This window comes from Castanea sativa, chromosome 11, assembly GCF_040712315.1.
Source record: "Castanea sativa cultivar Marrone di Chiusa Pesio chromosome 11, ASM4071231v1".
NCBI classification, from domain to species: Eukaryota; Viridiplantae; Streptophyta; class Magnoliopsida; order Fagales; family Fagaceae; genus Castanea; species Castanea sativa.
In genome coordinates, this window is record NC_134023.1 from 66830385 (window position 1) to 66847582 (window position 17198).

At 32.7% G+C, this 17198-nt stretch overlaps 1 protein-coding gene across 1 annotated transcript; it reads left to right on the forward strand.

The window, feature by feature from the left end:
• The first annotated feature begins 15590 nt into the window (after nucleotides 1-15590).
• LOC142615112 (uncharacterized) lies at nucleotides 15591-16367 on the forward strand. The gene has a single exon (XM_075787806.1). It carries the CDS (start codon nucleotides 15876-15878, stop codon nucleotides 16080-16082), a length of 207 nt encoding a protein of 68 aa, XP_075643921.1. The 5' UTR covers nucleotides 15591-15875; the 3' UTR covers nucleotides 16083-16367.
• Nucleotides 16368-17198: the final 831 nt, after the last annotated feature.

Consider the following 17198-nt stretch of genomic DNA (forward strand, 5'->3'; position numbering starts at 1 on the left):
TGAAATACCATCTTCACCCACATAATCCCTGCTTGATGGAGTCCCTGATAAGTCTCCAATATCAAAATTTAGAGAAAATTTCCATCATTCATGTAGCAGTTATACGCGCGAAATCCTCTTTGCAACCTGGAAAAGAAGCTAGCAGCCAGCTTCTTTGAGGTTGAGATGAGAAGGAAGTCATCAATAAATCTAAGAAGTGAAGAAACAGGTAAGTTTCAGTGAAGATCACACAGATCTTTGATTCAAACACACAAAATCTGATAAGGAAAAGATGCGAGAAAGTGAGAGAGAGAGAGAAAGAGAAGAGAAAATCAGAGAGAGTTTGAGAGGAAAACTGATTCTGTTATTCACTATATGATCATAATCTATTACATTCATTCAGTATATATAGGAATTACATGGATAAATAGGATCTAGAATCATCTAACACTATAACTAACTATAACAAATTTTCCCGCCAACTGCTGAAGTAGATCTCACTCGTGCTACAACTGATTCACACATGTGCCATAACTAACTCACAACCACAAGCAAAATGACACAGTTTGAATAAGTGATTACACGTGTGTGTTGAACAGCACGTGCTATCTGTCTTCCTTCTTGTTCAATTTCTCTGTCTCTGTTTTATGCAATTGCTTTGCTCTTGTACCTTCAACATCCCCCCTCAAATGAATAGGGAAGGAACGAGACATGAGTTTGTCATGGAAGAAGAGAAACAAAGGACCAGGGCAAAGGCTTAGTAAAGACATTAGCAAGATTATCTTTGCTAGAAACAAACCGAATAGCTAAATCCTTGTGAAGAACGCGATCTCTAATAAAATGATAATTTAACTCAACATGCTTACTGCGAGCATGAAAGATAGGATTGGAAGCAAGAGCAATAGTAGACACATTGTCACACCAAAGAACTAGAATATGATCAAGGAAAAGAAGAAGATCACGAAACAATTGTCTAAGCCAGGAGAGCTCAGCTGCAATGGTAGCGAGTGCATGACACTCTACCTCTATAGAGGATTTGGAAACAGTAGACTGCTTCTTGGAGGACCAAGAGATAGGAATAGGCCCTAAAAATACCATAAATCTAATGGTTGATTTCCTATCAAAAGTGTTAGGTTCTAAGACTTTAGGGTATAAATGTATTAGAACTTCAATGTGTAATGTTGGCAAACCATAATAAAAACTTAGAGTCTAGATATAGGCTGCTCAAAGTGTGTTTATGTGTAAAGTTGGAATCGAGTAAGTGCAGAAAATTACTATTCAATTTTTGCAAGGCTCGATAGATTGAAAATTAAACTTGTTCGATCGAAGATCTGCAAATTGTTTTTCTGTAGAATTTTCCAACTCAGCCCAAGCCCATTTGTCGTGTGAGGTTTTATGTTTTATGTCTCATATAAATAGAAAAACCATAGCCACGTTTTAGTGGTTGATATGCTGTATGTATGAATCTTTTGTGAGATCTAGAGGTGTTTACCTTCATACATACTTAGGGTTATCAAGATTAAGATTGATGTCGAGAACTTGGTGATCTCTTCAGTTACTGTTTCAAGAGCTTAAAGAAAAACACAAGTTGGTGTACTTGAGGCTGCTGTGGATCTAACAAAGAAGTAGTCCATAGACTCGGAGCTGTCACGTGGTCGTGGTAGTAAGTTTTTTACTCGAGGTAGAATTAGGATGTTAGTGGTCTAAGTCCTTTTGTAAAACTTTAATTTTTTCATCGTGGATCTATTTTACCTTGAGGATAGCTAGGTTAAATCATTCCCAAGTTTTTTACCGGTTTGGTTTTCCTGGGTTATCATATTGTGTGTTCTTTATATTTCTACACTGCTTTACATGATATGATTTGTTTGTGTTAACCTAGATCTGAATAATTTATCTAAGTAATCACTTGGTTAAATAACTAGGTTAAACAACTTGTATTTTAAGGGGTCTAAAAACATACAAAAAGGATCCCCTGCCCAATCAGTGTCTGTGAAGGCAGTGAAGGTGAGAGGACCACGAGAGAAATGAATGCCATGAGTGAGAGTGCCTCTCACATATCTAAGAACCCTCTTGGCTCCCTCCATATGAGTAGTAGTAGGAAATTGCATAAATTGACACAACTGATGAACACTAAAAGCCAAATCTGGTCTAGTAAATGTGAGATATTGAAGAGCTTCAACCATGCTTCTGTAAGTAGAAGGATCAGATAGAAGCAAACCAGAATATGGAGTAAGTCGTGTAGCAGGACAACAAGAAGTCTTTGTAGGCTTAGAATTATGCATATTGAAGCGATGGAAAACATCATATGCATACTTAGTCCGTGATAAGATGAGGCCAAACTTAGTAGGTGTAATCTGAATGTCTAGAAAGTAATTAAGAGGGCCAAGATCTTTGAGATCAAAAGTAGCACTGAGAGCTGATGAGATAGGAAATATATGTAGGAGTATTGCCAGTGATGATAATATCATCAACATACAAGAGCAAATAAAGAACTGTAGAGCCTGAATGATAAACAAAGAGGGATGAATCTACCAAGGAAGCCACAAAACCAAGATGTAGTAATTGAGAGGTAAATCTCTCAAACCAAGCCCTTGGAGCTTACTTCAAACCATAAAGAGACTTCAGCAATTTGCACACATAATGAGGCTTAGAGGGATCAACATAGCCTTGAGTTTGTTGCATATATACTCCCTCCTCGAGATAGCCATAGAGGAAAGCATTGGATACATCCAATTGCCTAATGGACCAATTAAGATTGACTGCAATTGCCAAAACCAATCTAACAGTAGTTGGTTTGATGATAAGACTAAAAGTTTCTGTGAAGTCTATACTTGACTGTTGATGAAACCCTTTAGCTACCAGGTGTGCCTTGTATCTAGCAATTGACCCATCACTGTGAAGCTTCAATTTATAGACCCATTTGCACCCTACCAGATTAAATTGGGGAGAAGGAGGAACAAACACCCAAGTTTACTGCTTCTGCAATGCATCAAATTTAGCATCCATTGCCTTGCACCAATTTGAATAAGAAGAAGCAACTTTGTATTTGGGAGGTTCAATAAAATTGTAGTCAAGAGTAGCTTTATAACAAAGCTTAGGTTTGGAAATTCCACTCTTGGACCTAGTTTGCATGGGATGATGATTGACAAGAACAATAAGCAATGGTGAAGGAGCACTAGAAATAGGAGGTGTTGGTGCTGAACTAGGTAGTGAGACAGAAGATGGTGCTGGTGTAGGTAATGTGGAAGGGTCAATAGGATTAGCAGAAGATGTATTGGTATAGATTGGAGAATAAGCAGATTGTAAGGACTAGACTGGTGTGGTAGTAGTGACAGATTGAGGAGTTGACCCAAGAATGGAAGGTTGATGTAGAGAGTGCGAGTAAAGTAAATTGGACAACCAAAGGGAATGAGATGTAGGAGTAACTTGTGATTATGAGGAAGGTGTGAGTGTAAGAAGGGGAAATTTAGACTCATTAAACAAGACATGCCTAGAAGTGTACATAGTGCTTGTAACAGGATCAAAGCACAAGAAACACTTTGAAGCAGAAGAATACCCTAGGAATATACATTCCTTGGTTCTAGATTCAAGCTTATGAGAGGTGTATGGTTTGAGAAGAGGATAAAAAGCACACCCAAAGACTCTAAGCTGACTAAGATCAGGTTGAGAGTGATATAACAAGAAATATGGTGAGTGAGATTGAAGAGTAGCAGTAGGCAACAAATTTATGAGGAAAACAGCAGTTTGAATAGCATGAAACTAGTATTGGAAAGGAAGTGAGGCTTTAGAAAATAAAGTGATAGTGGTTTCTATAATATGTCTATGTTTCCTTTCCACTAACCCATTTTGTTGTGGAGTATATGGACAAGAGAGTTGATGAAGAATACCATGTGCAAATAGGTAAGATTCAAACTCTTTGGAAACATACTCACCACCCCCATCTGATCTTAGGATTTTAAGCTTAGAAGAAAACTGTGTTTCAACCATGGATTTGAACTTAACAAATATAGGAAAAACTTCAAATTTATGCTTAAGAAAACAAATCCAAGTAAAACAAGTATAGTGATCCACAAACAACACATAATACTTGAATCCATTAATGGAAGAAACAAGAGCAAGGCCCCATATATCAGAGTGCACTATTTTCAAGTGAAGAATGTGCAGTAAATTAAGAAGTAGGAAAAGGAAGTTTATGGATTTTACCACTAAGTGTGCATTTAGATACCGTTTATTTTGCTGAAAACTGAAAACAATAAAAAAAAATTTATGGTTACTGTTCACTACAGTTTAGCACTGTTCATTTGCAAGAGGCACTGAGCTGAAAAAAACAAGAAGGGCAAAAATGTAGACGCAGCCTGGATCCAAACAGAGCTTAAGACAATGTGTATAAGATAAGCTATTACACTTATTGGCAGAAATCTTAAACATAGGAAAAAGTGTTTGCAGGACTTAAGTTTGTGATATCCAAGCCTATTATGCCATAATTCCCAAGTTGAAGATGTAGAAGCAACATGATTGCAGACTCTAGGTTGCAAAAACAGATTAGTAGCTTTACTAGGGTAGATAAGGTATACACCTGTTCACTCTTGCCCTGGTAAAGAACTTTCCTCGTGGCCAAGGCCTAAACAGACAAAAGGTTTTTATCAAAATAGCACCAACAATGATTATCATGACAAAGTTTGTGAACTAAAGCTAAATTTGAAGCAATAAAAGGCACTCGAAGGAAATAATTAAGATGTAAAGATGAATGTTGAGTAAGGAATTGAACTTTACCTACGTGTGTGATTGGAAGGTTTTGTCCATTACCAACAGTTTGATGGTCTTGTCCAGTGTAAGGTTTGGGAAAAGATAGTGCATTAAGGCTGGATGTGACATGATCTATTGCAGCACTATTATCTAGCCAGGGCTGCTCTTGAGTGATTGCTGCATTTAAGGCTGTAGCCATAGCAGCGAGTTTAGTAAGAGGGTGCTTGCCTTGAAAGGCATAGTCCATGACAACAATCAATGGCTATATGACCACTCTTGCCACATATCTGACAGGTTGGTCTCTCATTCTTGGAACCTTAAACGTGTGATGAAGAAAACTGATTTGATTGATTCTGATTGGATGTGTATGGTGCATAATACTATGGAAAGGAATTAGATCCTCTACCACTACCATTACCTCTTCCTCTATTGCTATTTCTTCCTCTACCTCTACCATTGTACTGATTATAACCACCAGGTCTATGAGTGACATTCACTGCCATTGCAAAAGTTTCCTTAACATCACTAGTGTCAATTAAAGATTCTTCTTCTGCATTAAATAGAGTGGTGAGTTCATCAAAACTCACTTGTGCACTGCTTGTACGTATGACATATCTGAATGCATTGCACTCTTTGGGAAGGTCTTTAATTGCTATGTGAAGCAATTCTTCATCATCAATAATCACTCCAACTGCCATCAACTTATCCCTCACAACCTTGATCTTCTACAAGTACACATCTACAGAATCACAGCCTTTCCTAATATTATGAAGTTCTCCTTTTAGATTTATAATGTGTGATCTTGAAATTGAGGAAAAACGATTTTCAAGAACCTTACAAACCTCCATTGCTAAGTGGCATCCCACAGCGAGAGCAAGGATTGAAGGTGTCAAAGTTGAACTGATAAAAGTAACAAGTGCTTTCTCCTTTGGTTTCTAGATTGAAAAATCTGGATTGACAATTGATGTAACAAAACCTAAAAGATCTTTGAGAAATTTCTCAGGAATTGGTTGAGTATCATCGAGCGACTCAAACATGGAATAAGTTTCAAGAACCATCAAGATTTGATGTTTCCAGACTATATAGTTTGAACTATCTAGCTTTACTGTCATCATGTTTGACAGCAATAGAAGAGGTTGATTAATCAAATTGATTGAAGCAGTAGAAGAAGACGTCATGGACGCCATAGTTGATGATGAAGATGACATTGCAGTAGAGGCCATCAGTTCAATAGAAGCCATTTATGGCTTTGATACCATGAAAAAACAGATAAGTTTCAATGAAGATTACATAGATCTTTGATTCAAACACACAAAATTTGATAAGGAAAAGATGCGAGAAAGTGAGAGAAAGAGAGAGAAAGAGAAGAGAAAATCAGAGAGAGTTTGAGAGGAAAACTGATTCTATTATTCACTATATGATCGTAATCTATTACATTCATTTTGTATATATAGGAATTACATGGATAAATAGGATCTAGAATCATCTAACAACTATAACTAACTATAACAAACTTTCTTGCCAACTACTGATTCACACACGTGCCATAACTAACTCACAACCACAAGCAAAATGACACAATTTGAATAAGTGATTACATGCGTGTGTTGAACAGCACATGTTATCTGTCTTCCTTCTTGTTCAATTTCTCTGGCTCTGTTTTTTGCAATTGCTTTGCTCTTGTACCTTCAACAAGAAGTATGTTGGTTGCAAACACAATAATAATGAAAATAACACAAGTGTGAGCCTTTGGTTCGCTAAGTTTAGAATAATGAAAAAGCCCAAACGGCTACTCCCATCACATCTTCCTTACGTATATATCTAGCTTAATATCTAAATCAATACATACTAGCCTATTAATCACCACAATTAAAAAGAATAAAATAATCTCTCTCATTTTCAATATAGAATTAAACAATTCCACTAACTCCTCATCTTCATATTAACTCTCACATTTTTACATTCATGTTGTAATATAAATCAATTTTAATTGTATAATATTAAAATGCTCCAACAAAGCATATATCCATCCCCACTACTTTCCTCAAAAGCATCACTAGAATTATGTCTTCTAGATATATCTTAACAGTAGCTTCACTAGCTTTCTCAAGATATGGAATGATCACATTTCTTTCCAAACGTCCATAGTGAAATGAGCAAAGCATAGATGACACAATACTTCCTTGAGTAATACCTACACCTAGAAAGTATAACTTCTTCAGATGGTGACCCAACCATTAGTCCATCATTGTCATGACTCACCCTTCAGCCACCAACTGTCACCTCCCAAAATCTCATAAAAATTCTATTAGAATTTTATATTGAGAAATGCTAGGGACACACACTTTTGCACAATTTTGTACCACAATTCGCCACATGGCGAGTTGTGATTGGTTAGAGTGTGTTAGTGGGCCATGTGGGGACACACTCTAACCAATCATAACTCGCCATGTGGCGAGTTGTGGCACAAAGTTGTGCAAAAGTATGTGTCCCAAGCATTTCTCTTTCATATTGCCACATATTGCTAATCAATCAAATCTCAAATTAACATGCATATAAATAAAAGCATCTCCAACAGTTTTTCCATATTTTTGTACTGTTTAGACAGTGAACAGTGATGTTTAACTTTTACCTACTTACTTTTCAAAATATATCTTCCAACATATTTTCTATCCTTTCTCTATCTCATGTAAATATTATTTCCTCTTTTTTTATTTATTCATTATTTATTCTTTTTTTAACAACTATATTTTTTAATGAGAAATGTTACGTCCACAATATTTTTCGTAATACTTTTACAACAAAATTTATGTGGAAAGTTGTTACTAGTTCTAATTTGAATCCACCACTGAAATTATTTTTTTTACTCACCAATATTAACTAATAATAATCTATTACTTAAAATTTATTGTGAAAATATTGCGGTAGTATTTTTCAATTAAGATTTTTTATTTTTTATATTATTTTTCCTTTCTTTCATTTCATTTTCATCCATACGTTTCATTACCTTTTTTTTTTTTCTTGTTTTTCTCCTCCACACACATGTCCAGCCTATCTCTATCCCCCCTTCTTTTATTTTTCTTTTTCTCTCTCATTCAAGAACATTCCAGCAAGCTCTCATTCTCTCTTTTTTTCTCCAGCACTCTCTCTCTCTCTTACTTGATTCCAAAACATTCACTATCTCTCTCCGTGATAAGAAAAGAAAGAAAAGAGGTATAGAGAGAAAGAACAAGAGAGATGAGTCACTGTGCCGTCGCTCATCTTCGTCCCCAACGCAATCCAAATGGGTCAGATGGCTTTTGTTTGCTGTCTTTTTCTTCTTTTTTTTTTGCTTTTATTGTTATGATTTGATTAATTTTAAAATTGTGTTTTTGAGTTTGTATTCTGATAATCTGATTATGCTTGAGTTTAGAGATGTTTGAGGGAAAGATTGTTGTGTTTGTAGTTGTTGTATTTGTAGCTGTGAAAGGAGCGAGAAAGAATTTTTTTTTTTTTTTTATTGAGATATATGAATTTTTTAAGTAGAAAAATTCTTTTGGAGTTGCTACAATGTTCTCTATATCTAGAGAAGCACTGTAGCAACTTTAAAAAATATTTGGAAAAGTTTTGTATTTAGAGAATTTGTTGGAGTGTGAACAGTGGGGTTTTCTCTTCAAAAAATAGATATAGCTAATTTATTGTAGATGCTCTAAAGACCCTTTTGAAAACCTTAAACAATCCCAAATTCTTTCATATAAGCTTAAATTATAGAGAGAAATGATATGAACAAAAAATTCTAGAGAGACAAAAATAGGAACAATTTCCTTTGCTTAAAGAAAGGCATTCAACCAAGTTAGTACAGTAAATTGGAGGGTTTTTTTTTTTTTTAAGTGTCGTGAGCAAATTTGAAAGATAACAATTACTTTCTTTTTCTTTTTCTTTTTCAGTTGAAATGGTTAGAAATAGTTACGTATTGCAATTCCAACAGCTACCCACTCTCCCGTACTCCCCAACTAGCCTAATTGGGCAGTGGTGGTAATAGTTGCTTTCTAATGAATATTATTTTTGTAAATTAGAATTTTAATTAAATTGTTGGTTAGGTGGTGATATAATCTTCCAAAAAATAGGTGGTAACATAGTCTTTGACTTTATTACTCCGGTCCTAAATTGTCAGCCCATTAAGTCCTTTTTAAAAAATCAATAAATAAAATACAAACACTGACTGTTACATGCAGTTTTATTTTTGGCGTGTGAATGTATTCTCTTATCTCATCCTCTTTCCTTATATATGTGTGTGTATGTTTCTAAAAAAAAAAAAAAGATACTCAGTGTTGTTGAGTCGTTCCATATCGGTAAGATGTGATATTGAGAAGAGGTTTATCATTTGCTTCGCGACACTAACTGCCGCATGCAGTTTGAGTGTTGGCGTGTGAGTGTATTCTCTTATCTTATTCCCCTTCCCCTATGTATATGTGTGTGTGTTTCTCAAAAAAATAAAATAAAATAAAATACAAAGTTTAAATAAGTGGCGATTTATAAAATAAATTTGTGACTAAAAGTATATACAAATGGTCTCTTCAACCGCCACATGATAATTTGGGGGAAGTTTTCTCCAAACTGTGTTGGAAGTAAATTTCTTTTCAGAAATAAATGAGAAATACTATGTCAACAACATATTTACAACAAATTTTAAGTGACAGGTTATTATTAGTGGAAATAAAAGTATTTCTTTTTCTTTTTTTTCAATGGTAGGTTCAAATTAGAACCAATAACCAAGAACAAAACTAGAATTTTATGAATGAGGGGGCCAAAATAATAATAAATATAAAATTGAACCAATTTAATAGTGTCATACAAGAAATATGAATAGTTCTGGGAACTAATCATATTTCTTTTGAAGATTTTAGATAAATTTAGGGGTAAAAATCTAATATTTAATAAGTTTGGGGGGGGGGAATTATATATTTTTTGAAAAAAAAATTAGGGGTAATTTTATAAAATTAGAAAAGTTTGGGGGGTCGTAGGCTCATAGCCCATCATCATTTTAAATGGGTCCACCTTTACCAATAACAACCTACTACATCAAATTAAGATTTGTCGTAATAATGTTATAAAAATATCCTAGACATAATACTTATTTTATTCAAAATATAAATACCGTTGTCCCACTAGTTTAAATGAATGATAGTAATTATGAAAACTTATTCTCTTTTTACTAATAAACAATACATCAAATGATATATTATTCCCTTAAAAAATTGGATTTCTTAACCAACATCAATGATATATAGTTGACAATAAGTGACTAATTTTTTTTTTCTTCTGATAAAATTATTATAAAAAGAGGTTGTAGATTTTGTGATAATGATTTTCTGGATTTTTCTAAACTATACACCCTTATCAGTTAGGTGTGGGAAGAAAAATTAAAGAAACACCCTTATCCTTACATAGATGTGACTTATCAAACAAAACCTTGGAATGTGATATACTCACAACGACATGCATAGGTGAGAATTGAGAGGACGTGTTAATGAGGGTATCATTCTCATGGTCCATAATGGTCATAAATGTGACACCGAAACTTTCTGCCTTCTTATAATCTTATTATGGATCACAAACAATGGGCTCCATCTTCCATGCTTTCCATGGGCGCGTGAGTGTGAATACCATTTTTCGGTGGATGAATACCATTACCAACCATTCATCATCAAAGCTTTGCTTTCCTTGTAAAAAAACATACTTTATTACAAAAAGCCAAATGAATAATAAACTAACATTGATAAGAAAACAAAAAGTCTTTTCATCCTTCTTCTTTTGGCCTAACCTTTGAGGCAAACAAAGGCAATTTTGGAATTGAGATATAGCTAAATTTATTAGATCTTGGTATTTCTTTCAGAAATGTTAAAAGATGCTCTACGGGTATTAGTTTAAAAATAATTTTTAAAAATACTCTGTGAAAAAATTATATGAAAATAGGATAAGTAATGACTTTTTTGACAATTTTTTTATATTATATACTATATAATAAAAGTTGGACTTAGATGCATGATTGCGCTAAGTGGCGACACTAAATTGCAGAAATTTTTTTAGATTTTTAGATTTTAAAAAGAAAACATTTCTATAAAAAAGAGTCTAATGCATCTTAAGTTGTAGCAACTTAGATGTAGTGTAATCCAATTCTTTTTTTTTTTTAATTACTCCACTAAAAAAATAGTTTAATGCATCTTAAATTGTAGCAACCGTATGCTACACTAAAAAATAGAGGTTTAATGCATTTTAAATTACAGCAACGTACACTACACTAAATTAATAGGTCAAATGCATATTTAATTGTAGCAATCATATATTACACTAAAAAAAAGAGGTTTAATGCTTCTTAAATTGCAACAACGTACACTACGCTTAATAAAAAGGTCTAATACATCTTGAATTGCAGCAACCGTATACTACACTAAAAAAATAGAGGTCTAATGCATCTTAAATTGTAGCAATATTTATAGAATATTTTTTAAAAAAATATGTATATATATATATATATATAATTAAATTAAAATTTTACTACTAAGAGCTTTTAGAAATTTAAAACTTGCCATAATTTTTTAAAATATTTTAAAATATATTTTTTGGCAAAAAAAACTTTCATAATATACATTTTCCATGTAACTTAATTTTTTAAAATATTTTTACTATTTTAATTGTTATTAGATTTGATTATATTATCAAAAAATGTATATTTTTTGAAATTTATATATAATTTTTTATTAAGCCGTGCATTGCATGGGCATAATACTAATTTCCAATAAAAGTGGAGTCAAAACTTTTTTTAATATAGTTGATTAACAATTGTTTTAAGAACACTCATTAATATGACCATTTTTCTTTTACCAAAAAGAATGATTTTAACTTTCATACAATATGCCAAGCCTCATGACTATATTTGTGGAGAGGGTCTAAAAGCCTTATAATTCAATTGATACTTCTTGTTATTTTTAATAGAAACCTTCAAAGTTTAAGTCTGGCCATTATCAAATATATATATATATATATATATATGTGTGTGTGTGTGTGTGTGTGTGTGTGTGTATCTATCTATCTATATATATATTCACAAAAGGGTGGAGGGGTTTGTGTGAAATATTTACAATTGAAACTACACTTGATGGAAGGTGGATAGACAAAACAAAGCCATAAACAAAATTAACAAAGCACCATTTTGTTCCTTTCAAAAAACAAAAAACAAAAACAAAGCACCATTTTGTAATATTGTTGGAATTTTCTCTATTTCCGCCTTGCTTCCCTCTCCTTTTTGTGGGAGAAGGAGGGATTGCAAGTTCCTTAGACAAAAAATTTCTTTCTCTACCAACCCAAACACAATTACTAACAAACCTCTATCTACCTCCAAGAGGGAGTTGAACCCTATTCCAAACAAAGTCATTTTTATTTATAATAAATAAATAAACGATTAGAAGAAATGATTGGACTAATGCTTTTTATGCATATACCCGAGTTGGGTCAAAGAGAGTCTATAAATGGCTTTCCTTTATTTTTCTTGTTGGTATATATGTCAAAGTTTTTTTTGGAATCATATGGATGTGTAAGTTTCTCGCAGAAAATTGATTTTATTTACTCCTTCTATCAAATTTTGTCTTATTTAGGACTGAAAAATACATCTCATTTTGCTTAATTCACCCAAACCAATGTGGGTTTTTCTAATCTCTAACAGGTGATGGAGCATATTAAGACCTGCAGGCTGCAACCCCAAATACATATATGTAGATATGTATGTATGTTACATAATGTAAATAATTTATACATATTTTTTTATTGTCCCTTGCAATTTTTTTTTCTATCTTCCTTAGCATTCTCATAGTTACTCCTTAATTATATCTTTCATCACTATCTCATAAATGACGAAATAACCTTATTTGAGATGACAAAATATATTTTACTTGTCTTGTTTTTAACTAATCCGTTCTCATCCTCCTTTCTCTAAATAAGAGAGGAATGGAGCACTCATAATCTTATCGCGCCTTTTCTTGTTGCCATTCTAGTTTCGTTTACTTTCTAACCAACTATTTTAAGAGAATATTATATTGAAATTTTTTGTCTTTGAAAGACAGAAGGAAAAAAAAAAGTCAATTTTCAAAATTAATATTAATTAGTCTTGTTGCCATTCTATATTAATTAGAAGGTTGCCCGCGCATTGCGCGGATAATGCTGTAAGCTTTTATGTAAAATGGTTTTTGAAATTTTTGTACATATATTATAACATAAATGGTGGATATTTTCATTGCTAAAATCACCTACAATTATAGTAGAAATTTCAGAGCATGTAGGCATATTTTGTTGTCTACCATCAGTTGATCGTAAACTAATTAATTGCAAGCATACATTATGCATATCAAACTCCTTGAACCTATCCCTTGTCATACGATATGTCTAACTAAGGCGTTGACCCTATGAAGCATCTTCAGTTGATCGTAAACCAATTAATTGCAAGCATACATTATGCATATCAAACTCCTTGAACCTGTCCCTTGTCATACGAAATGTCTAACTAAGGCATTGACCCTAAGAAGCATCTTCAATAATATTTTAATTATAGCAGTGCTAAGGTTGCATAGTGATTCATGTCTAGGCAAAGCAACAAACACACTTTGATATTGTCAAGGCTCTTGCAGACAGTCGTACATAATACTTGACCAATAAATAAATAAAGCAAGTAGTTTCAATGATGGTTGTGATGGACATGATTCAACATATTTAACAATTTTTTAACCATCGTACACCCTTGGTGTGATACTCACTCCACAAGTATAAGTACTTATGGGGTGTGGGAGGCAAGGGTCAGGGTTCAAGTCTCCAGGAGGGACCTTCACACACATATACACTTAGATTAGGCTAGAATAAAAATTCTATCTTCTATAAAAAAAAAAATAATAATAAAACAATTTTTTAACAAAGGTGTACCAGTATAATATATTTAACAACTTTTTAATACCATTTTGAGTTTATATAGATTCTAGGCTAACCTTCAAATAATGGAGACACCACATAATTTTTTTCTATCCACTTAGTTCTTAATTTGTACCTTTGGGGTTCTATTGTTTCTTTCTTTGTTCTTATTTTTAACAATTGAGTTTCTATCATTTAGTAGGACATAGAATATGTGTAGATTGTGGTGATTATTTTAAAATTTTGCTACCAAATAATACTTAACCCCTTGATAGGTAAAAGAAAATTATTCACCTAAAAATAATAACTTCTTTCTTACCCGTAGCTAATTTAATTTGTTTCACTTATGTCAATTATATAGGCTGCTACATCATACAACCAAATAAAATTATAAATTTTTTGTCAAGCATTTTATCAAATACTATGGATTCAAAATAAAATATATGATTACTCTTGGGCTCTTTGCACTTTGAATCCCACAAAAGTTTTGCCTCCATTGGCACTTTGAATATGACTCAATCCATAGAGATACATGTATTTGTGCTCCGACTACATGTGGCTTGGAGGAGCTTGATTTATTGATTAAGCTTCTTCCTCATTGATCTTTCTACACACTTGACAAAACCAGATTAGTTACTCAACCTGTCTTTGCCTTAGGGTCTAAATATTACCCAATTCAACTAATTTTCTTAGTCACATCCTCATGTAACATATTTAAATCACTCACCAAAAGCCAAATCATAAATTAGAAAAACAGTGTCGCTCAGTAAAAATCTCAACCAGTAAACAGTTCAAATGAAAAGAAACAAACCACCATCTAGTTCGATTATCAAAAACCCATTACCAAACAACAACAAAGAATGAACAAATTGAGTATTAGTATTTTGTAGGTCTTAGATACTGAAGAAGGATTTGATAAATTAGGGCTGGTGGCATTTTCTCCTTGTGTTTAGTGACTTTAGTCCCCGGCCAAAACATGGTAAAGTTGAAGCTTCAATCTACCTGAGTCTATCTTCCCTTAAACATTGCAAACCGCAAACTTAGTATCCCAAATAAAATTTTGAAAAAAAAAAATTGAAAGAAAGAAACAAAGAGAGAGAGTTGGCAATATTTATTTATTTATAGACACTAAGAAAGGAGCTTTTGTTCATGAACCCAAAGAGGAATCGTTGATCCATCAATATAATAATTTTCAAAAGAAATAGGTACAATAGTGTGCATTTAATTGAAAGGGGAAGTGAAAGAGTTTTTTGTTTGTGTTTTTGCTAGAAGAAGTGAAGAGTTAAGACTTAAGAGACGTAGAAAGAACTGAAGAGTTAAGAAAGAGAATGAATGAAATTTAAAAAATTTAAGATGGGTTTGATCTCAACAGAAATTACTTGGAAAGTATAATATTATTGTAAAGGTGTAATAGTGCAAAACTTGGTCTCACTTTGCTAGGTGCTTATCCATAGTGTGCATTTAAATTTGAACGGGGAAGTGAAAGTGTTTTTTTTTTTGTCCTGAAGAAGTGAATAGTCTTTTTTTTTTTTTTTGATGGATAGAAGTGAAGAGTTAGGAGAGAGGAAGAAGTGAATTGATTTTTGATGAAGCAATAAGTGCTAAACATAAAAGCTGCATTGTTTTAATTTTTGAAGTTGGAAAACATCATTTCATAATAAAGAGGATTGCAGAAGCGTATAGAGCCATACGCGTAGCGAACGCAAATGCGCTCTCGCGTAAGGTCTCTAACTTTTATATATATATTGATATTGATGTCAGTTTTCAAAATTACTATTTTTGATGTAATTGAAAACAAAATAAATAGAAAAAAAAAAAAAAAGAGTATTGACTATTGACTATTGACTTTGATAAGTTAAAATTGTTAAAAGAAGTGGTGGTAGGCATGTAGACACAGATGTTAAGAATAAAAATTCAGTCTACACATACAAATAGTAGAGAAGTCAGCCACACGTTTTCAAGTTCCAACTACCAGTAAAACTTCCTCATTTTCAACAAATCTGACTTCTTCATATTTCTGGAATCTCCTCTGCACTTTCTTGAGACCCTTCTTCTCTCTTTTCCTATTGTTCTCAAAATTTCTACCAATCTCTCAAAAAAGTCCTTTGTTGTTGCCTTGTCTTTCCTATCTCTTTGTAACACATATAAAGAATCCTTGTCCAAGAACCTTTGAGATATCAAGTTCATTTCTTTGTGTCAATCTCCAAATATCCCAGATGGTGTTGCAACTGTTCTTCACATTGGCTTTCTCTGCTGTGCCTCTGACTCTCTATGTTCCTCCTGTTAGAAGCTTGAACCTCTTTTTAGAGGCTGTGGAGGGTTTTCTAAGGGAATCAAGGATATATTCCAATAGGGTGTATCCAAGAGTTCGTGTGGTTTGGTCTAGGCTTGTGGATTGTATGCTTTGCAGCAACATGAGGTAGATTTAGAAAGATCAGATCCTTGTATTAATAGTTTTTTTTTCTCTTCAAATTTAGTTTTAGTCTTGTTCTTTTCATTTTGATATGACTCAGATTGTTTATGTTTTCCAGAAAAGTTGTTTTTGCTTCTGGGATTGGGGCTTTAATTGTGGAATTATGTTTTTCGTTTTTTTTTCTTTGGATAATTAGTGGAAGTATGGAAGTATGGAGAATTGATCCCTGGTTCAAGGCAATACAAATGAATTGAGTATTATTTCAAGGCAATATAAGGAAGAACATTTTCTTTTCTTTTAACATTCTTATGGTAATTGGTATATATTTTTGCTTCTGGGATTGTGACTTTTATTGTGGAATTATGTTTTTTGTTTTTTTTTTCCTGTCTTTTTTTGGGATAATTAGTGGAAGTGTGGAGAATTGATCCCTGGTTCAAGGCAATACAAATGTGTTGAGTATTATTTCAAGATAATATAAAGACAAATATTTTATTTTCTTTTAACATTCTTATGGGAATTGGTGTGTGCATGATGCATCTATATTTTTTTTTCCTGGTATGTATAAACTAGTTTGCACAGATGATAAATTGGAGTGGGTGAGCGGCCAATAGCCTTACTGTTGGGTATAAGTAGCCGCAACACACTGCTAATTGTGGAATTTAAACCCATTACTTAAAAGCATGTTGGTCCAAGCCTCTTACTACTGGGCCAACCAACATGTTGGTTTATGTTATAAGTTATCATACGGAATTAAGAAGTCTAGCTGTCTAGATCTGTTAGGCTATAAATTAACATATAAATTGAAATTCGGAAAAAGTTTAATTATAAAATTGGTTATAGTTCAAAGTAATAACCTTACTCTATATCTTTTTATTAGAGGTGATTTTTGACAAATTTATTATTGGATTACATCTTCTTTTTATATCTTTTATACTTGCAAAATTTCTAGAAAATTGAAGATCAATAGCTATATCATTAAGAAATTTTTTATATTATAAGTTTTTATATTTTAAAATTATACATAAAATATAAACTTATAGATCATATAGTAAATTATATGTAATTGACACAAAATTTGACATGTGAATTAAGAGCGTAAATAATATGCAATTTAACAGTTAAATTT

What these genes read in the sequence shown, in the direction of transcription:
- LOC142615112 (XM_075787806.1), top strand. Translation starts at nt 15,876, where the DNA reads ATGGTGTTGCAACTGTTCTTCACATTGGCTTTCTCTGCTGTGCCTCTG.